Here is a 21,359-nt window from a genome sequence, read left to right as displayed (position 1 = left end):
TGGGGATCCGAACGTTAATTTTTTTTCTCATTTTAATTTTAAGTCTCTCCATCACTATCCACAACCAACCACAACCAACCTCATTACTCTCATCCAACCACAGCCAACCTAATTACTATCAACCACCAACAACAACCAACCCCATTACTCCTTCATCTATAAATTTGCTTGATTTAAGCTTTCTTGTATTCATCCTCTCCTTTCATTCTTTCAACGAAACCTTCAAAATCAAAATGGAACAAGATTTGCCCACCTTCATCCGCCCTTGCAAACTCCGAGGCAACTCTTCTGCAAGTTCTCGTCCTCTCATTCCCGGCCCTGCTGGTGTTGTCCAGGCCGCCATGATTCAACGCAGCTCCACCACCGACGGACACCTCATTCCAACCCAACAATTTGTTAGGCGCGTCGTCGAAGACGGTCACGACACTGATCCCGATTTTCACTCCAATGCTTGGCTTTCAGCCCTGCAATTAGGCGGATCTGCAACTCCTCTGGGTTCAATCACTCACCATCTAGAAAGGGTCGATCTCATCGTCGCAGTTATCAAATCATGCACGCCAAACGGATTCGGCGATGTGTCAGTTACCCTGAAGGTATTTCCATCTTCCGCGTTCTTTTTCATCAATGTCATGGTATTTAAATGTCCTCTGTCAATGCCATATGGGTTTGAGTTGCAGGATCCTACGGGCACTGTCGGTGCTAGTGTCCATCACAAGGTTTTCACTGAAAGCGAATTCGCGAAGGACATAAATGTTGGATCTGTTATGCTTATCCAGAAGGTTTATTATTTCTAACCGACTTGACTATTGTTTCTACTTCTTTAGACAATTTGAACATTATTTCTTCCTTTTTTGCTTTTAGGTAGCTGTGTTTTCTCCTAGAAAATCTAATTGTTACCTGAACATAACATTGCCCAACATAGTTAAGGTATGGAAATCTTTTTTACACATATATAATTAAAATAAAAGTGACTGTGGATTTTTACACATCTCAATTTTCGTTTATGTGAATTTTCACAGGTATTCTCCAGTGACTGTGGACCTCCATCTGAAACATTCACCGACATTACAGAAGATTGATTAATGTTATTTGGCTAATTTTGAATTATTTGCAACTTTAAAAAATCCTTGACCTGGATTATGTAGGCTATGTTGCGTCCCTTGAATTATGTACGTTATTTTGCTTCAATTGGATTATGTGCGTTATTTCACTTCCCATTGGATTTTGTTTGTTATTTTACCTGATTTAAAAAGAGATAAAAATGTAATCAAATCAAGTAAAGCGTGATAATGTGAAATCCAAACTAATAATGCGATAAAAGTACAGACCGATAATAAAGCGTGTATAAACTAATAATGCGATAAAAGTACACATAATAATAATGTCACTGCCCCCTGCCCCTACGACCCACCCTACCCCTACGACCTCTGCCTCCGCCTCTGCCACCTCCTCTATCTCCGCCTCCTCCTCTGCCTCGACCTCTGCCTCCTCGTACACCAACGAAAGTGACGCCCTGGGTCCTGCTCAAGTCTCTGATGACAGTGAGGCACTTCTCTAATAAAGTGCGGGAGCGTGTATCTCTAGGGGGACCGTCGTCGACCTCAAGTCCCTGCTCTAGCAAATCAACGGCCCGACGCAAAGAAGCCTGAAAATAAATCAATATACATGTTAGTAAACCGCATACACAAAACCACAAATGCATAAAGAAAATTAAGTTCACACTTACCACAGCACTGAGATCGGCCCTACTCTCATCCGGGATGATGAACCGGTGAGATACACCGGTGTACCAGTCCAGGTAATCATCTACTGCCGCTTCATCCACTATACTAGGGACCCCCCCTGGAATCAAGTGTGGCTCATAATCCTGGTATGCTGCATCAACGACCTCCGCAGCAGAACTCATGCCCATCACAACAGATGGGTGTCGCGGGATAGGCTGCACGTACCCAAACTGCCGCATCACACGCTCAGGAAGATGAGGTCGCACGGCCGTCCGGATGGGAGTCCGGATGTAGCCTGAGTATAAAGCTCGGACGTCCAGCTCTCTGTGACTCCTGTGCTCCTCATACGGTGTCCATATGACGTCCTCTGCCGTCATCTCATCGAAGAGAACTCGCCTCTCCATCAATCCAGCATGCCCAGCCCGGGACTCCATCCACCTGCACGCTCTGGGCTGGTCCTCCGTGTACTCGGGGACCTCAATCCGCTGAATAATGGTGGGTGGGAAGTGCTCAAACACCCAAGCTACCAGGAGGGAAGAACAACCGCTCATCTGCTTGGTCTTCCTCCGTGAGGCATGACCAAGTGCATCATACAGTGTAGCTAGTGCAATGGCGCCCCACGCATACTCTGACACCCGATCAAGGTGCTGCAGCATGCCGATCCAATGGACAGAAGTGTAGTGTCCTCCACTCTTGTTCGCAAACAAGGTCGAGCCGAGGAGGTGAAGTAGCCACATCCGTGCTGCATGGTCATGCCGATGCTCTAAAGTACAACAAAGAAACCATTAATCATTTAATTCACATATAATAGTTGCAAATAAATTAAGTATACAGTACAACTAACCAGCAAGAGCCCTAGTGTAAAGAGTCTGCAAGAACCCGAATCGCAAGCCAATGGTCTTCACCGCCTTAAACTCCATGATGTAGTCCGTGGCTACCCCTCCTAAGAGCAGAACACAGGTCTCCGCTGCCTGTTCTCTGCTGGCCTGTCCGGGAGTATAAAACCTCTCACCCATCGGCAAATGAAGTATAGATGACACGTCATCCAGGGTGATGGTCATCTCCCCGAATGGCATGTGGAAGCTGCTGGTATCCTCATGCCATCTCTCGACGAGGGCAGATAGAAGGGGTGTGTCTATCTCCAGATAGGTGCAACTGAAGAGCGGATAGAGTCCGGTCCCCTCCACACGCTGACGAACAGCGCTCATATCGTCTCCCTCGCCCTCACATGTCAGCTTTGCCAGCTTCATCCCAGCGCTGGCAAACTTCAACACACCTCTATCGGGGTAACGCGGGTCGGTGCCTATAATATGATGCCACAGACACGGCGCAACGTGATGTGGGTAACGGACCAACAGTGACAGATCATCAGGCCCCCCTGGAAACGGTGCCTCTGTCTGGACTGGCACCTCATCCCGTCGTGCTCCAGCATCACCCTCAAGCTCCACACCAACCTCAGGCTCCACATCAACCTGAAGCTCCACATCAACCTCATGCTCCACATCAACCTCATGCTCACTCTCTGTCGAACTCTGAGGAGTCATCTGACGAGAAGGCGGAGAAGGCTCGGGAGTCGTCTGACGAGAAGGCGGAGAAGGCGGAGAAGGCTCGGGAGTCGTCTGACGAGAAGGCTCAGGAATCATCTCACAAGGGTCTCGACGCTCCTCATTTGATGTCCCACCAACATCCTGGTCCTCACCAAATCTGCCTCTGACTCTACGAAAAGAAGCATGCAGCCGTCTGTGGCGATCCTCAACATCATCCGGGGCTGTGTGGCGATCCTCAACATCCTCCGTGGCATCATGGGAGCTCCCAGCAACATGTGATTTCCTGCGCCCTTGGCTCTTCCTCTTAGCCATCTATTAAAAAATAATACTCATCAGATAATTGTAAAAGTACCAATTGATGAGCTTTATAACTGAATATTCATGCAATCAGCTGAAAGTGATAAAATGAAACCAGTATATGTAAATAAAAAGAATGTCTAACATACTTGATCAATAAGCATGTTATTTACCTCTGATAAAATGAACAGTGATAAAATGTAAAGTAAGTAAGTAACCAGTGAATGTGTTCAATTTGCCTCTGATAGAACAGTGAATGTGTTCAATGAACAGAAACTTAATATTCAAGAGGCTACATATATCAACCAAGACAGGTTATTTACCTCTGATAAAATGAACAGTGATTTCTGTTTGTTCTTTGATCCCAACTCTAATCTTTTCAACAGTTTCCTGATCAATAAACCAGTATATGTAAATAAAAAGAATGTCTAACATACTTGATCAATAAGCATGTCTAGCCTATTTATGTACTCAATGCCAGTATGTATGGCTTTCTTAAGAACTTGTTTTGTGTTGAAACACATACTTTTCTTAAGATACTCTAGTAATAACTATGGTTGGATGTACAAACTCTTTGACAAGTAATTTGGATACAAGTAGATCATCATTTTCTTGATAAGTATCCCTTCACCATCAATTATAATATATTGAAACTGAATTGTATCGCGTGCTCAATTATTGCCGGGCTAGTATCTAGTTTTAATAAATCTGAATTAAAATGTTCACGTTTCAAAGCAGCAAGTTATTGTTGTCTTGTGCAGAGTTTCAGATGAATTATGATCTGAAGAAATGTAAAGTAAGTAAGTAACCAGTGAATGTGTTCAATTTGCCCATAGCTAGAGTTAATGGCTAAGCAGTTGATATTAAAGGTTCAAATCCTACGAAAAAGGAACAAAAGATACTAGTAGTATTACAAATACTAGGAGAATTTCTGAGTTCAACATAATTAAGGATCTATCATGTACATTATTAAGCAAGCAACACAGCGAATTACTACTGAATACGGATTAATAGAAAGCAAGAACACTTAAACTAGTGGCTGAAAATGACAACCTCTTAAAGACAAATAAATACCATGGTACATGCTCAAACATTAACCATGTTGATTATCAAGACTCTAGAGAGCAGAATACCAACAAAGGTAGCTGCAGAACCCAACCTTGCTGAACTAGAAGACTTCTTGCCATCCAATTCTCCTGAACTTGGGGCCGGTGCAGATGCAGATGCCTCTGCCTCAGAACTTGGAGTGGGGAAAAATGAGGAAATATCGGGCGAAGTCTCGTAAGGCAAAACACCAGGAGAAGCTGAAATTGTCGACTCAGTAGTTGAACTCTGAGCCTTTGAAGAATTGGCATTGGCAAGCAAGACAACCAGAATGACAAGGGAAAACAACTTGATGATAGTACTAGCCATGACTAACTTTAAGAACTTTCTCTGAACAGAAGGATGGAAATAGTTCTGAGTGAATCTGGGGATGTGTTTCTACTTTCAAGTGAGGAAAATATAAGCAGTACTTATACCAGTGTCTTTCTTATTTATTGAAACCTTTTGTTTCTCTGCCAATCCAAAATAACTAAACTAAAAAATTATCAAAGATAGAGCATAAGTGTGTTTTCATAGTTATGTACAGAAACACTATGGGAATTGGTTGGGACCAATATGATCTGCATGCCACAACGATTAGAGGTGTTCATTTATCAGGGTAGAGTAAGGGCTGTTTGTCCTAGTTAAGAGTATCAAGTATTGGATTAGCCTTACTTGGTTGAGTATCTCATTCAACATATTAAGCACCAAAATCAACATATTTAAGTAAAACATACAAAAGCCACTAGTGTCCATTGTTTTACTATATGAAGATCAGGATCAGAAGATAAGAAATACTTACAGGTAGCACAGTGAGTCACTTCTAGCACAATCAAGGCACAATCAAGGCAGAAAGCATGCTCCCTTGGCTCTGCATGAACATGAAGAAGTTAATTTACAGTAAACCAACATCAACAAGAGCTTCAATCAGACATCTTCAAGAATGAGATACTAAAACCGCACAATTGTTCAAGCTGCACCCAACAATTTCACCCAACAAATCGCACCCAACAATTTCAACAATACCGCACAATCCACAAATCACTAAAACCCTAATACACAAAATACCAAACCGCACCCAAAAATTTCAAGAGCAACAATTCGAATCCGTAACCCTAACAGCAACAACAAGATGACGAAGATATGAAGGCCCTTACCTCTATTGCGGGCGGAATTCTACTTCCAGTAGTTGACGAAGAAGATGATGAAGAGCGATGAAGGGAGAGCTCTGATGAAGGCTGTGAAGGTTTGGAGGGCTTCGGAAATGGAAGTTCAAGAAGAAATTCGGAATGAAATGGGAAATGAGCGAGCTTTCGAGCCCGTGTTTTGAATTAATACAACAGCCTTCGGAACGTTACCCTCCGAAGCATATCGGAATCTCAAAATCCGAAAGACTTCGGAAATGGATATTCCGAAATAAAACACGGAGGGGCATAATAGTATTTCCCCACTTTTAAGTGGGGTGGCATTTCTAAGCCCTGGGGTGCCAAATCCAGGGCTCAAGAACCAGGGGCCACATGAACCTCTGGATGACAGACAAAATATGAGATAGGTTGCAGACAACAGTGCATGCCCAGCCAATTTGTCGATTATCTTCTTGTCCTGGCTAATAATAGGCCTTTGAGACTTCTAACAGGTCTGTATATGAGGAAAAGACTAAAATTTACGGTTCGAAACACAAGTGAAATAACACTTAGTTTTGTCACATTAGCATTTCTTGCGTGAAAAACTTTTTTGAGTCTTGAATCAAATTGTAAGAATGTGTCACGTCAATTAATGAAATTAAATAAAAAAATATATTTTCTTACATTCTTAAAATCTAATTGGTTGAACTTTACATCGTCCGTGCATAGAAATTAAACTCAGACCATGTACAATGGTTTAAACAAAAAATTCCCATTCAACACCACTTTTTATCTTCCCAACACTCCACATCATCTTCTCTCTCCAATTCAACACACTTTCAACAAATACCCACTCCAATGGTTTTCTCTCTCAACACCCTACCCCACCACTCACCCTACCCCACCACTTTTTATTTCATATTTTTATTTAATTTTATGTTTTTGTTTTTTTTATTTACATAAAATTACAATTATTATTTTAAATTAAATTAAATAATAAACACTTAACGAATTAATTTTTTTTAATATAGATAATAATTTATTTTATTTCCTTAACTAAAAAATGGAAGACGATAAACGAAGCACACAATAATTTATTTTATTTTCTTAACTTAAAATGCAAGACAACAAACTAAGCACACAACACACAAATAACGTAATTAGTACGATACAAATCATCTTCCATCACGAAGCATTTGCAAACTTTGTCCATATGTGCTTCACTAGATCTGCTTGCAGTTCGTGATGAACGTTCGAATCACGCAACTCGGATCTAGCACGCACATGATTTGCAAAAGCGGGTAACACCTCGGTCGAGTATGGTTGCGGTGTACTAGATCCACCTTCCCCAGATTGCTCAAAATCGGTCCAACGTTGAGCAAATGTATCTCGTTCATCCTCAACAATCATATTATGTAATATGATGCATGACCTCATAATGATACCCAAATCAGCTATGTCCCACAAACGAGCTGGTTCACGGATGATTTTAAAACGAGCTTGAAGAACTCCAAATGCACGTTCGATGTCCTTCCGACATCTCTCCTGAACTTGTGCAAACAACTTATCCGGTTCACTTTGAGGAAGTCTGATCGATTTGACGAAAGTTGGATAAGAAGGGTAGATACCATCAGCTAGATAGTATGCCATATTATAGGGACGTTGATTCACAATGAAACTCACAGTTGGAGCCTTTCCCTGTTCCACATCATCAAACACTGGTGATCGATCTAGAACGTTTATGTCGTTCAACGTTCCCGGACATCCAAAAAAGGCATGCCAGATCCATAGATCATGAGATGCAACTGCTTCAAGAATAACTGTAGTGGTTCCCTTATCCCCTCTAGTAAATTGACCTTCCCATGCTTTAGGACAATTTTTCCACTCCCAGTGCATGCAGTCAATACTCCCGATCATGCCTGGGAACCCCCTTTGTTCACTAACCTGTAGTATTCTTTGCAGGTCCTCTTGAGTTGGTGCTCTCAAGTACTCGTGCTCATACAATCGTATGATTCCATTACAGAATCTACGTAAACACTCCAGTGCTGTAGTACCTCCTATTTTGATGTACTCATCGACTGCATCTGCTGCCACACCATATGCTAACATTCGCATTGCTGTGGTACATTTTGCTAAGGGTGATATACCTTCTTTCTTGGCTGCATCAACTCGCTGGGTGAAGTAGTTATCACTACTTGAAAGGTCCCCAACGATTCGAAGGAAAACGTGTTTTTGCATCCGGTACCGACGACGAAACATTGAATCGTCATATGTAGGCTCATTGGCAAAGTAGTCGTCAATTAGCCTTCGGTTTGCTGCTGCATGATCTCTACGGACATACTTTCTACGAGGTGCACTATCTTCCAAATTTTGGTTTGGACCCAACCCTAATTGGTTGAGTATAAAAGCTTCTTCAAGTTGAGAATTTTGAAGGTATGTTGCAATATCAAAAGGATTTTCACAAGGATTCTCAAAAGGATCAAAAGGATCCATTTGTTGTGAAATTCGAAGTAGAAAGTAAGAGGTTTTGGATATTGGTACATAAATTGATCTATGAATCCATATATATAAGTAAATTGAATGGTGGACACTGACGGATTCAAAACAAGTTACCCACTAGAGTTAATAATCGGAAAAGGACTAGATTCGAATTGAGTGAAACATATTCAAACCCAATAACCCATACACTAAAGCCGAACACTGCAGACTTGACACCACTGGCAAATTATTAAAGCAAACCCCACCGACTTGACACCACTGGCAAATTATTAAAGCAAACCCCACCGACTTGACACCACTGACAGATTCGAAACAAGTTACCCACTAGAGTTAATAATCGGAAAAGGAGTAGATTCGAATTGAGTGGAGCATATTCAAACCCAATAACCCATACACTAAAGCCGAACACTGCAGACTTGACACCACTGGCAAATTATTAAAGCAAACCCCACCGACTTGACACCACTGGCAAATTATTAAAGCAAACCCCACCGACTTGACACCACTGACAGATTCGAAACAAGTTACCCACTAGAGTTAATAATCGGAAAAGGAGTAGATTCGAATTGAGTGGAGCATATTCAAACCCAATAACCCATACACTAAAGCCGAACACTGCAGACTTGACACCACTGGCAAATTATTAAAGCAAACCCCACCGACTTGACACCACTGACAGATTCGAAACAAGTTACCCACTAGAGTTAATAATCGGAAAAGGAGTAGATTCGAATTGAGTGGAACATATTCAAACACAATAACTCATACATTAAAGCCGAACATTACAGACTTGCCATCACTGACAAATTATTAAAGCAAACACAACATACTTGACGACAACACTGACAAATGGTTAAAGCAAACACCACAGACTTGACACCACTGGCGGGTTTGACCGAATACAGACAAATACTCGATTGAAATTAATTACCAAATAGGTCTTGGGCCAACTTACTCAACAGCTCTTTCTTACGGTCATCGAGATCCTCTTCAGAACTTAGCTTGAGATACAAATTGGTTTTCATCAATTGGTTAGTTTGTTCTTGCACCATTGTTAGCTTATCAATTCGTGCAATCTCTTGAGCCTTCAAATCTTTGTATTCAACCCAAACTTTCCCCTTCTCCTCAACGACAGGTTCTTTACTTTTCTTTTTATTCTTTCTTTTAGCTGCCTCCCTACCCATTGGACGAGGAATTGATCCTATAGTGGTTGAGCCACATGCATCACTGTCGTGAGATCTCTTAGATCCACTACTTGCTGAGCCACCATTTCCTCCTACTTGACTACAAAAACGTGGTAGATCACGGAGAGCGATCCATTCTTCCATCAAAGTAAATTGAACATTCTTCCCACATGCGAATAATTCCTGCGCTTTTGCCAAAACATCATTATCCGACCAACCGCTTCCTTGTTGACGCTTAGCGGCATCATAAGCGCCAATCCATTTACCCAGTATTTTGTTCATATAATTCCAACGGTTTCGACATGCAATTCCATCACGCGGAGGATCGAATGAGCAATGCTCATTACAATACTCAGCAATATCTCTCCAAAATGTTTCTCCTTTCTGGTTTTTCCCCACAACACTGCTTGTTCCACAGTTAATCCACCCACTAATTAGCACCATATTTTGTGCAGTGTTCCATGCGGGTGCATGCGTTTTTTTGCTCTTAGGAGTGACTTCATTGACTTCATTATCAGCTGACCCGTCACCAAGATTGACTTGTGTTGAAAATTCCGGAAATTCCGGTCCATCAACACTAGGAAAATTTGCACGAACCATTGGCATATAACCACTAGACTGGGGTGTTTGAGATGGATATCTCACAGATCCATAAGATGGATGAAAGTTTGGAACAAATGATGACTGGTTCGAATACTGATTTGGATCTGGATAATAGTTTGGATTTTGAGGATGTTGGTTGGAGAATTGATGTGGGACTTGAAAATAGTTTGGATTTTGAGGACGTTGGTTGGAGAATTGATGTGAGACTTGATAATTGGTGGGATTTTGAGGACGTGGGTAAGAAAATTGATTTGGATCTTCATAGTTGTTGGGATTTTGGTTGGAAATTGGGTAGCTTGAAGAATTCTGGGTGTTGTAATGGTGATTGTTGGGATCCATTTCAAAACAAATGCTAATAGAAGGATAATAAGATGGTGAGAGAGATAATAAAGATGGGGAAAAACTTGGTTTTTTTTCCTGTGTCCAAATCTATCAAACCAAGTCTCTATTTATAGAGAAAAAAAAGTTATGAATTTTGGTAAAAAAAAAAAAAAAAAAAAAAAACATTTTCAACAAGATAATTCAGTTTAAAGTTTTTTTAAAAAAAAAATCCGGCTGGCCAATGGGACGCTGCCACGCGTCCCATCCTCACCCACTCGGTCTTCTCTCTCCTCTCCCACTGACACGCCACGCGCCTTGTCGGCGCGTGTCGTGCACGCGCCCTGCTCTCTCCAATCCGGAGCTGCCACGTGGCTCCGGATGCTCCTCTCAACTTTGTTGAACCGGTTCAACATTTTCCCACTTTCAACAGCTTTCAACCAACCATTGCATGGTTTCAACAACTCTCAACATGTTTCAACATGGCATTCAACATGCCATTGTACATGGTCTCATAGATTGTTAAATGTATACGTGATTAGACTTGAGAAACTTTGGAGCACATGACAGAGCGTTTATTGATGACATAGTAAAATATATGGACTAGGAACCTTCAATACAGACACCGTAGGAACACTTATATTTTGGTAGGCCAAAGCCAACAATTCCATGCCAGCAGAGGCCACTCATCATGTTATCAAAACTTCAGATTCCTGATGAATCACGTTTCTTTCTTTCTTCTCTCCTGTTAAGAATCTAGATAGAATAATTGCAAAGCTATAGCCTATATGGTTGCACTCAAGCCACCTCACATCTATGTGTAATTCCAAAAGACATCAAAAGATCAAATAATTATTCTCTAGTTTCATGTTTAAGCCTTTCAAAATTATTTCATCCTCACAAAAAGTTATTACGAGTAATTTTTTTCCTGAATCACTTCTTTTTTCCTCCTAAAATACTTAGATTAGAACCCAAAAGATTGTCCATGCGACAGTGACATCAAATATCAGAAAATATACCCCCAAATAGTGATACCACAATGCTACAAGATAAAACAATACTAAATAAAATGTGCTCACTCAAATCAAATATAAAACAACTAAATTAAACACAAACAGAAAAAAAAAAAAAAAAACAGAGGAAAAGACCTTAAACTTCACCTCTCATCTTTATTGCCTGATTTCAAACCACTAACCACATAAAACTCTGAAGTTTTCAAATGCACATTTAAATGATGACCTCATGGAACATTAAATTATACATCACAACAAAACAAAGGACAATATAAATAAAGCGAGAACAACCTTTAGTTCTTAGAAGATTCATATATACCATAACCATATTTCTGGTATGGACTTTAGGACCACCATCATTTTCATGTTTATATCCTTCCACAATTCTACGGGATAACTGCCACATTCAATATAAAACAACCAAAAAGAAGAAACTTCTTAAAAACCTCTGCTACCTGCTATCCGTATCAAGATTCTCCTCTACTTAATTTGGCATTAAAATACCTCAACCACAGCCAAAGGGTGACCTGGTAATTACACCATCTAGCAAGTAGACTTCAACTTTACTTTTTTATTTAAACCACCTCTAATCATTTTTAAGCAGCCTGTGATGACTATGTCTAGCTACATTTATAGAAATTTGAACTCTAGACTTCTACGTAAATCAAAACAATCACAAGTTAATTAATGTATGCTTGGTGGTGTAGATCTCAGCTTTACTATATACTCACATGAGTACCAGTACCACATCCATAAAAAAAAATCTCATATATACCTGTTGGCTGTTTGTTTAATTATTGAGTTGAGTGTAGAGAACTAAAACATTATTACTTTTTTTGTATTTTATTAATAAAGAATTCTCTGTGTGATTAAAGAGAAGAGAAATGGAGTTGAATTCTGAGACTCAAATCATGAAAAGCAGCATAAGAACAGGTAAAGTTGAAAGTAAGAAACACACCCCATGAGAGACTCATTATCTTTATTTTTGGGGTCTAGTGGTGTTGTCTACCTTACAAATTAAAAGAGTGAGTACACACTCATTAGTCCTCACTGAAACTGAGTTTAATGGTTCCCTTGATGGTCAACCACTTGAGCTCCTGTTCAATCATTTTGGACGTTGGGACAAGGCATTAGAATTAGATAAGACATGGTTAATCACATCACAGGTTTCTCATGTGACCAATTCTTATCAAGTTTTCTGCTTTTGCCGCTTACTCCACTAGTGACTAGTGTCCACACACACAGAAAGAAGTGTCATTTTCTTTGTGCTGATATCAGTGATATGTAGCTAACTTTGATGTGCTCAGATATCTAACTTTTTCACATACATGTGTTTATCTTCCTGCTACTTTTCTTGGGTTTCAGTTTCCGTTCAAATTCCTTTCCATTTGAGAAAAATATGGGATTTTCAGTGCATTAATTAAACATTCCTCATATTCCATGCAATCTGTGTGAAACTGCATCATTTTTCCCCTGCATCATTTTTCCTCTGATTGATGCTATATCTTGTTCCAAATTACCTTTGAATCCTGCCAGTGATGGCAGAAATTAGGCCTACCCGGGTGGAGCAAGATCAAACCAAGATCAGAAGTGTTCCAATTGCTGTAACCCCTGAAGGATTTTGGTGTTGCCCTTCCCCTGCAGTGTTTCAGAAAACCCTGAAGACTCAAAGTCCTCTGAATAAGCCTAAACCCTCTTCACCAAATCCAAACACTAGTGCTCAGAAAAGAGAAGTTTCAGTGAGTGATGAGAGAAGAACAGTACCTGCCCCATCAAGGATGGTGGATTCAGATGCTCAACAATGTTCTGTGGCTGCAGAGAGAGCTGTTCCCAAACCCAAAACTGAAAAAACTCTGCCCAAAAAGGTGGCTATTGAGTTTGGTGAACCTGGAACTTGTGATATGAAGGTGGTTCTAACCGGAAAGCAGGGGTTTTGTGTGAAGTTGAGCTTGCACAGGGATGTTCTAACAGAGAAGAGTAGTTTCTTTGCTGAGAAATTCTATGAGGATTGTGGTTTGTCATTTCTCCGAGTTGATGATTGTGAGGATGTTGAAATGTTTGTTGAAACGGTTGGGCTTATGTACTGCAGAGAAATGAAACAGCGGCTCATGAAGCAAACGGTTTCTCGCATCCTCCGAATACTCAAGGTAATTTGCTTTCTGTCATGTTTTGATGTTTACTATCTACTTTGATGGTATTGCCTGAATTGAATTTTGTTGTATAAGGCATTTTGAGGAAGTGATATGTGGTTTATTATTGCTCTTTTATTCTTACTGATAGTATACTTTTCTGATTATTTTTGTGGTGCATGTTGATTTGTTTGGCTGAAAAGTTCCATTTGATTCCTATATTAATATATCCACTAAGGAATGTTAGGAGTCTTAATTTCATATTAAGTTAGTAATGGGAGAGTTTACAATTTAGATTCATAATGCTGCTACCAACTGCATTTTATCTGTCATGGAATAGATATAAATATAAACTCAATGAAAGATATTTTTACTGCTTTGTGACAATCTAAACTAGCATGCCAACATCATGATTATCTGATAATTTGGAGCTGCTGTTATGCAATGAAAACCAGTGCATTACAGTTAATTCAAGGGGCTGATAGTTAAAGGATTGGACCTGAATTAAAGATCATTGTAATGGTGTTAGTTAGTTAAATAGTTTGACAGTTGTTACTATCAATTAGTTAACTGTTAGTAGTTTGTTACATTTCGTATAATAGATTGAAGAGCAGATAAAAGGGCTTCATTTAAGAAATTGGACCAGTTTTGGGAGAGATTAGTGTCTCCAATACTAGAGTATGTTGTCAATCATTTTCTTCTTCAAGAAGAGAAATCCATCTCTTAGTTCGGTTCTTCTATTTCCTTTTCTATCTGATCCAGTTTCTTTCAAATGCGTTATAAATGTGAATTTCCATGATGATAATAATATAAGCATGGTGTTACATACTTACATGGGTTTTTTTCGTTTCTCCTTGGAAAATAGTTTAAATTATATATTGATCTGATTTGGATTTTGAGGTGATCTTGAGCTAACATTGATGGATAGTGAGGTTTGCTATGATGGTGCTCATAGAAGAAAGAGTGATAGTAATAACTCAAGGGATCATACTAGTGTACCTAGTGGTGAGGGTGACCTCATTTATATAACACAATAGCTGTCTAAGAATACAAGATTCAGTCGCCTTGATACTTGGAATAGGTGATCTATAGATTATATTTGGATATGGTTTTATGCAGAGGCGTAAGATCCGCGATCTGATGTCTCTACGATTTCTCAAGGATACAAGAGTGTAATAATATCCGAGATATTCAAGATTGTCATAGATCTGGGTTATGGCAAAAAATGACATGCAAAGGGTTATTAGGCCTGGATCTGGGCTGCGTATTAGAACTCAGCATAATTTCATCCTTATAACCGGTTTCCTGCGAGAGCATAGTATTTATTATCTGCATAGTTTGAAGTTAGCTGGGTGAAACTTTTTATGATTCTGCATTTTCTGCATATCTATAGTTGTCAGTTTGTATTAATCATGTATAATAATTTCTTGTAGTTACTATTGGGGGAGTATATGTTAGGACTTTATAGTTCTTTTGAACACTTGATAGAAACTATTTTGCAGGTTGCAGAATTCCTTGGCTTCAGCTTATGCATCCAATCATGTTTGGAGTACTTGGAGGCAGTCCCCTGGGTTGGAAAAGAAGAAGAAAAGGTGGTGTCAACTGTACTAAGACTCCAACGAGAAGGAACCGGGGTCAATCCCGTGCTGAAACGTGTTTCTTTTGATGCTTCTAATGGCCCAAAAGACACTCTATCCCATATTCTTGAGCTTGTTCTCAAAAGCAATGAGGAGAGAGGTCGCCGAGAGATGAAATCCATAGTTCTAAAGCTCCTCAGAGAGAATAACAGATTTCCATGCCCTGCGGGTTCAGATGACATCTGTAACAATGACATGATTTATAGGTCATGCAGAAGCTGCTTGGATTCTCTATTATCTCTGTTCAACCAGGCTGCAGAACTAGGCTTTGCAGACACACCTAGTGATAACAGAGAACCTGTAGTGAAACATATAGCTCTTGAAGCTGATAACTTGTTATGGTTGCTTGAGATTTTATCCGACAAACAAGCCGCGGATGAGTTTGCCCTGATGTGGGCAAACCAGCAGGAATTGGCTGCTCTACATGGAAAGCTGCCTATCGTATTTCGTTATCACGTCAGCTGCATTTCAGGAAGACTATATGTCGGAATTGGAAGAGGGGAGTTATTACCGTTGAAAAACACGCGCCGGCTGCTGTTACAGACATGGCTGCAACCTCTGATCAACGACTACAACTGGTTGCAGCATGGATGCCGGTCATTTGATTGGAAACTTGTGGAGGAAGGAATCGGAAGGACGATTCTCACCTTGCCTTTGGAAGAACAACAAAATATTTTGCTTTCTTGGGTTGGAAGTTTCTTGAAAAGTGGTGATGGATGTCCCAATCTTCAAAGAGCTTTTGAGGTTTGGTGGCGGAGAACTTTCATTAAACCATATGTGGAAGGACAAGGTAATGCTATGCCAAATAGTTAACTGAATGTTGTCAAAGCAGCATGTGGTATGTTCAATTGTTCATGGATATATCTTAAAATGGGTTTGAAATTTCTCTTTTTAGTTGACAGAGGAAGTGCAATGATATGTTGATTTGTCTCCTGACTTATACCAAGACTTGTTGTATATATGGTCATTGCATGATTTGATAGCGGGTACTGAGTAAAAATGACATGATGTATACAAATCTCTCATTTGAATTGTAATTTTCAGTAACTTTATTATACATAAATCTTTTTCGGTCGGATTCAGGTAAAAAAACTCAATCCAATCTAAACCGATCATGCAATATAATGGCCCACCTCGACGAGATTTTGTTCGATTTAGTCAGTTCACGGTAGGGGTGGAAATAAGATGAGCTTTGCATAAATAGACTTTGACTTGCTTAAAAGATTCAAGGTCTGAATTGGTCTGTTATCTGTTGTAAGTTTTTTCAGGTCTAGCTTGACCTTCTTCAAAAGTCTAGAATGACTCATTAGCTTATTTAATGGTTTGTTTAATAACAGGAAAATTAAGTAGACAAACAAACCTATGTGTAACTAGGACAAGAAGCCTATATGCTAATAGATTAAAATACATTAAAACAAAACTACTTGTAAATAGGTCAATCTCATTATATAGATGTTAATAGATAGTGTGAGAATAAAGAAAAAGGTTATCTTGAACTTCTTAAGACCAGAAACTTATTTAAATTAATACCTCATTTGATATATTTAAATAGGTTACAAGACCATTTCTCAGGACATTTATTCATTAACTTAAATCATTATGTAGAGCAACATGTTTAAATCCATAAACAAGTCAATAATATAGTTTCAAGAAATTATAATAAAAATATAATTCAGAATTTCAATAATACTTCTTCTTCTTCTTCTTTTTAACTAAATATGCTATTGAAAAAGCTTTTGACATAACTTATATATTAACTAGGCTACTGACTCCTATCGGCAGCTTGTCCTACTTCCATCTCTAGTTCACAGGTCAGCGGGTGGGTGGGTCAGACCAGTTTGGACACAAATTGGGCTGCCTGGAATTTTTTGGCCAGCTTGATTTTTAAGCCTTTTTAAAACCAGATCAAGTTTTTATGAGCAGAAAACTCCGACCCGGGCCCGTACACGGGTCCAACACTTTTGAGTCAAAACGTCGTCGTTTTTTTTTTTACAATCACACATCTGAAACTTGACCTCACATTCTCACAACCGCCTCCGTCGCTGTTTCTCCGCTAACCTCATCACCGTCGCCACCATGGTTCGTTCTTCAACTTCATTCTCCACTTATCAGTCACACTCGTTCAGTTCAAGATTTCTCAATTTCGCATGCGTTTTTTTCTGACTGTGTTTATGTAAATCGCAGCCGCAAGGGGATTACATAGAACGCCATAGAAGAGACTATGGCTACCGTCCTGATCACTTCGAGCGCAAGCGCAAGAAGGATGCTCGTGAAGTTCACAAGCGTTCACAAATTGCGCAGAAGGTTTCACTAATTTCAATTGTTTTCATTTAAACTTGCTATGCAGTTAGTTGTATTTTCATAATTCTAATTGAATTCTTGTTTTATTTTGATTTAACAGGCTATTGGTATTAAGGGCAAGATGATTGCTAAGAAAAATTATGCTGAAAAGGCACAGATGAAAAGAACGTCAGTTTTGTTTATCTTTCTTTATTTTGTTATTTTTAACTTAACTTCTATGTAATGTGTTGATGCAGAAGCAGTAATTTTAATTTTACTGTTCATGTATTGTGTATGTGTTTATGCCAAAAACATTTGTGGTTGATTCCTTAAATATGGATTATTTTTCAATTTCATGTTTAATATGGAGTTGTTGTATGGTGTTGAATAATTAGCATATTTAGTTTTTCGTCGGGATAGATTTGTTCGTAGGCTGTTTTTATTGATGAGAAAATGATTTAACTTTTGCCGTTTGGCGTTTCAACAGTATTGCCATGCATGAAGAATCAACGTCCAGGCGAAAGGCTGATGATAATGTTCAAGAGGGAGCTATTCCTGCATATCTTATGGATCGTGAGAACACAGCCAGGGCAAAGGTATGTGATATGTCACACAGGAGGTGTTGAAACACAGTTTTGACTTCAGATCCCTTTGTTATCTTTTCTTGGAAGTAATATAATTTCTATGTTTAGATTATTAGCAACACCATTAAGCAAAAGAGGAAGGAGAAGGCTGGGAGATGGGATGTTCCCCTACCTAAGGTGAGATTGCATTCTGTACTTTTGATTAGATAACGCTTGATGATATCTCTTGAGTATTAGCGTGAATGTGTGATTTCTCATTTCTGCAGGTACGTCCTGTGGCTGAAGATGAAATGTTCAAAGTGGTCCGCACTGGTAAAAGAAAGAGTAAGTTTTACATTTATTACTTCTGGTCTTGTGATCGTTATTGGATCCACATGATTAAAATGGTATGAATATGTTATTTTTCAAGTACTAATAACATTACGTGGTGGTCATATCTTCATCTTTATGCATTCACTCTTGTTTAGTTCCCTCCTCTTAGCTTGTTTATGCACGAAGCCAAAAAATCTCTATTTCTTTGCTTGAATAGGTTGAGCTTGTTTGTGATGTTGTTTTTCCAATCATGATCTTGACATCTTGTGATTTTATTATATATGATTGGAGAGATTTTTTTTTTCTAATGGTGTTCTACTGTCTTTGATCTGTAGTCTCTTAGTTCATTAAAGGGTATTATTTTTTAAATGACTTTAAAGGGTATTATAGAGAATGCATAATTGATCATTTCAGCAACACATCTGATAGTATTTGGCTCACCATTTTGCAGCCAAGCAATGGAAGAGAATGGTTACCAAAGCTACATTTGTTGGGCCTGGTTTTACTAGAAAACCTCCAAAGTATGAGCGGTTCATTCGTCCTACTGGACTGCGATTCACCAAAGCTCATGTCACTCATCCAGAACTTAAATGCACATTCAATCTAGAAATAATTGGAGTGAAGAAAAACCCTAATGGCCCTATGTACACCTCTCTTGGTGTCATGACCAAGGGAACTATTATTGAGGTGTTTATCTTTCCTGCTCTTTTAATTGAGGGTTATTTTCATTGACACAATCTAAAGCATTTAAGTTGATGCTGACTCTTCCTGTAATTTTAGGTGAATTGCAGTGAACTTGGTCTGGTCACTCCTGCAGGAAAAGTTGTGTGGGGTAAGATTTTGTTACTTGTATTTTGGCTGTCATGATTGATTGAATTTTTAATGGGAACTGATGCATTGGATTTTATTTGCCATGGATGCAGGTAAGTATGCTCAGGTTACCAATAACCCAGAAAATGATGGTTGTATAAATGCTGTCTTGCTTGTTTAAGGTCAGAGCAAGTATTGGAGTTCTAACATGACTTCAAAAACAGTGGTTAAGTTCATCTCCCATGATTTTCGCAGTCTTGTAGGTATAAACTATACCTCCATCCCCAATGTTACGAAACACTATGTAGTATTTGCTGGTACTTGAGACTTCATCTTGGAATTTAGTGAGAGATTTTTGTTATTGGATTATGATATGTCGTGTTCTGCTATTCCTTTTATTTTTCTGTTATTCTGCTCAATGCAATGATCAAATCTAGCACTTCATCATTTAGAGTTCTGCTCAATGCAATGATCAAATCTAGCACTTCATCATTTAGAGTTAACAATATTGCCAAATTTTAATGAAGAAACCACTAGTGCATATAATAACGGATGTGCTAAGATAGAGTTAAATGATTTTTTCACAAGCAATTTGATGTTCCTTGAGTTGGTTTTTTAGTCCTAACAAACTTTTGGACACTACGTACAAAACATGTATTTATCATTCAATGGTTTAAAATTCACAACCAGGGCATGATTCTAGTTTGTAAATTTGCTCGCTGAAGATAATGGAGTGAATATATTTTTAGAATATGCTCCGCTTTGGTTTTGATAACCTTCAAAAGGTCGTCTTGAGTGGAGCTGAACTATATGCTCCAGTTATTATGGTTGTGAAAATATATATTTTTCAAGTCTGGAAGCCCTTGCATTATCTTCTAATGATGGGGGCTTGGTTCTCTGTAAGGATTGCTGTATAATGAAATTACCGGGAGAAGAGAATGCGAGAAGGAAGGGAGGAGAATATGTTGGGCGGGGATTTAGTTTTACCCCTGAAGATTATGTTCTTTATATTTTGTCTAAAGATGTTTTTTTTGTTAGCATGAGGCTCCTTAAGTGGGCTTGATTTGATCTTTTACGTATAAGTATGAGCAGGCTGCAGCACCTTTGTCCAAAAAGGATGCCATGGAGTTGACAGCCCTGTCAAATAAAATTTTCTAACCCTATTCTGTATGCATATTTGCATCCATACAAAATTTGACAAGAAAAGGAAGTCAGATTCAAGGGGGGGTAAATAGTCAAGCTGGTCCCTAAAAGTGTCATCCGCCTTCAAATTGGTATTTAAACTTTAAAAACCCATCATGCGGTCCATGAATGGGGCAAAAGTCAAGTTTCCTGACGTTAAATAATGTGAGACGTTAATGATATTTTTTTTCTCCTAGTTGGACTGAATACGTGGAACTGGAATGTTGGGACCTCAAATTAGTCCCTGAATGTGGCAAACTAGTCCCCAACCTCGTTTCTAATTTATATTGTTTCCAATACATCCTAATTCGGTAAAGTTCATTCTCTCGGGCCAGACCAACACTTTGTTGTTGTTGGTCGTGGCCAATCAATTATCGCATAAAGTATTGCTAATTCACTTGGAATTCTCGTTTTATAGCTTGACCTAAATATGGTGTAGAACCATAAAGTCTGACTCATTCTCATGGCTACCAAGTAAGTTGTCCAAAACTAACGCAATGTACTCCTCAAATCTCGACTTTGAGTATCTGGTCGTCCCGTGTTATTTGTCCCAAAAGCTGGCATATCTCACTACTCGAGTATGCTATGGTATTAAATTAATCTCTTTACTCATCACTTAGTGTCCTTGCAAGTACCATTGGTGGGAGGTCCACACCACAACACTTTGTAGAGAAGTCGTTCAGATCGAAGCAGAGCCCAGAGCCACCGTTAACCCGTGCGCTTTCATTGTGTCCTCTTGAAGAAGTTTTACACTCGTTTGGGTAATTGATTGGATTTTGTCCTATCATATAAGATATTTAACATGTAAAATCACCACGTTAGTATCACTTCATTCAAACATTTAAATCTAGCTACGTGTGCCTAGATTTCACTAGGTTAGCAGCATCTAAATCCGAGCCGAGGTACATTCAACATCACCATTCACTACCAATCAACATGCGATTGATCTGATGTAATAAAAGATAGTTTACCTGGAGTTCTCATATGTCAAACTTGGAGTTGCATCTGTCTTAATCCCGCACCGTCACCCCCA

General features: G+C 39.2%; 5 protein-coding genes across 6 annotated transcripts; 3 read left to right on the top strand and 2 right to left on the bottom strand.

Moving 5' to 3' along the window:
- The first annotated feature begins 4 nt into the window (after positions 1-4).
- Positions 5-1,441, top strand: LOC130740778 (uncharacterized). Of its 2 annotated transcripts, XM_057593472.1 has the most exons (4): positions 5-593; positions 678-779; positions 862-927; positions 1,020-1,441. In XM_057593472.1, the coding sequence occupies exons 1-4, from the start codon at positions 234-236 to the stop codon at positions 1,077-1,079; spliced, it is 588 nt and encodes a 195-aa protein (XP_057449455.1). In that variant the 5' UTR covers positions 5-233; the 3' UTR covers positions 1,080-1,441. The 2 variants fall into 2 exon arrangements, with proteins under 2 accessions (XP_057449455.1, XP_057449454.1); XM_057593471.1 differs by having other exon boundaries at positions 5-779.
- Positions 1,385-3,952, bottom strand: LOC130737239 (protein MAIN-LIKE 1-like). Its single transcript, XM_057588995.1, has 4 exons — positions 3,892-3,952; positions 2,569-3,583; positions 1,727-2,487; positions 1,385-1,645 (listed from the first exon to the last, which is right to left on the bottom strand). Exons 2-4 carry the CDS (start codon positions 3,581-3,583, stop codon positions 1,385-1,387), a joined length of 2,037 nt encoding a protein of 678 aa, XP_057444978.1. The 5' UTR covers positions 3,892-3,952.
- A 2,921-nt stretch (positions 3,953-6,873) lies between these two features.
- On the bottom strand, positions 6,874-10,800 carry LOC130740775 (uncharacterized). Its single transcript, XM_057593466.1, has 2 exons — positions 9,218-10,800; positions 6,874-8,213 (listed from the first exon to the last, which is right to left on the bottom strand). Exons 1-2 carry the CDS (start codon positions 10,398-10,400, stop codon positions 6,961-6,963), a joined length of 2,436 nt encoding a protein of 811 aa, XP_057449449.1. The 5' UTR covers positions 10,401-10,800; the 3' UTR covers positions 6,874-6,960.
- Positions 10,801-12,342: 1,542 nt separating this feature from the next.
- LOC130740773 (BTB/POZ domain-containing protein At3g50780-like) lies at positions 12,343-16,176 on the top strand. Its single transcript, XM_057593464.1, has 2 exons — positions 12,343-13,539; positions 15,024-16,176. The coding sequence occupies exons 1-2, from the start codon at positions 12,931-12,933 to the stop codon at positions 15,969-15,971; spliced, it is 1,557 nt and encodes a 518-aa protein (XP_057449447.1). The 5' UTR covers positions 12,343-12,930; the 3' UTR covers positions 15,972-16,176.
- A 900-nt stretch (positions 16,177-17,076) lies between these two features.
- On the top strand, positions 17,077-19,513 carry LOC130740774 (uncharacterized). The gene is made up of 9 exons (XM_057593465.1): positions 17,077-17,237; positions 17,343-17,462; positions 17,560-17,627; positions 17,926-18,034; positions 18,131-18,199; positions 18,289-18,346; positions 18,786-19,021; positions 19,115-19,166; positions 19,258-19,513. Exons 1-9 carry the CDS (start codon positions 17,235-17,237, stop codon positions 19,323-19,325), a joined length of 783 nt encoding a protein of 260 aa, XP_057449448.1. The 5' UTR covers positions 17,077-17,234; the 3' UTR covers positions 19,326-19,513.
- The last annotated feature ends 1,846 nt before the right edge of the window (positions 19,514-21,359 follow it).

The sequence above is a fragment of the Lotus japonicus genome, chromosome 2 (assembly GCF_012489685.1).
Source record: "Lotus japonicus ecotype B-129 chromosome 2, LjGifu_v1.2".
NCBI classification, from domain to species: domain Eukaryota; kingdom Viridiplantae; phylum Streptophyta; class Magnoliopsida; order Fabales; family Fabaceae; genus Lotus; species Lotus japonicus.
Note: the sequence above shows the minus strand (reverse complement) of the source record. Positions and strands in the feature narration are given on the sequence as shown.

What these genes read in the sequence shown, in the direction of transcription:
- LOC130740778 (XM_057593471.1), top strand. Translation starts at nt 234, where the DNA reads ATGGAACAAGATTTGCCCACCTTCATCCGCCCTTGCAAACTCCGAGGC. An exon ending in CTGTTATGCTTATCCAGAAG is followed by an intron (nt 780 to 861) that starts GTTTATTATTTC and finishes TTTTGCTTTTAG; the next exon opens with GTAGCTGTGTTTTCTCCTAG. An exon ending in CATTGCCCAACATAGTTAAG is followed by an intron (nt 928 to 1,019) that starts GTATGGAAATCT and finishes GAATTTTCACAG; the next exon opens with GTATTCTCCAGTGACTGTGG.
- LOC130737239 (XM_057588995.1), bottom strand. Translation starts at nt 3,583, where the DNA reads ATGGCTAAGAGGAAGAGCCAAGGGCGCAGGAAATCACATGTTGCTGGG. An exon ending in TTACACTAGGGCTCTTGCTG is followed by an intron (nt 2,488 to 2,568) that starts GTTAGTTGTACT and finishes GTTGTACTTTAG; the next exon opens with AGCATCGGCATGACCATGCA. An exon ending in GGGCCGATCTCAGTGCTGTG is followed by an intron (nt 1,646 to 1,726) that starts GTAAGTGTGAAC and finishes ATTTATTTTCAG; the next exon opens with GCTTCTTTGCGTCGGGCCGT.
- LOC130740775 (XM_057593466.1), bottom strand. Translation starts at nt 10,400, where the DNA reads ATGGATCCCAACAATCACCATTACAACACCCAGAATTCTTCAAGCTAC. An exon ending in GCTGTTGAGTAAGTTGGCCC is followed by an intron (nt 8,214 to 9,217) that starts AAGACCTATTTG and finishes TTGATATTGCAA; the next exon opens with CATACCTTCAAAATTCTCAA.
- LOC130740773 (XM_057593464.1), top strand. Translation starts at nt 12,931, where the DNA reads ATGGCAGAAATTAGGCCTACCCGGGTGGAGCAAGATCAAACCAAGATC. An exon ending in GCATCCTCCGAATACTCAAG is followed by an intron (nt 13,540 to 15,023) that starts GTAATTTGCTTT and finishes ACTATTTTGCAG; the next exon opens with GTTGCAGAATTCCTTGGCTT.
- LOC130740774 (XM_057593465.1), top strand. An exon ending in AAGGCACAGATGAAAAGAAC is followed by an intron (nt 17,628 to 17,925) that starts GTCAGTTTTGTT and finishes GCGTTTCAACAG; the next exon opens with TATTGCCATGCATGAAGAAT. An exon ending in TGCAGGAAAAGTTGTGTGGG is followed by an intron (nt 19,167 to 19,257) that starts GTAAGATTTTGT and finishes CCATGGATGCAG; the next exon opens with GTAAGTATGCTCAGGTTACC.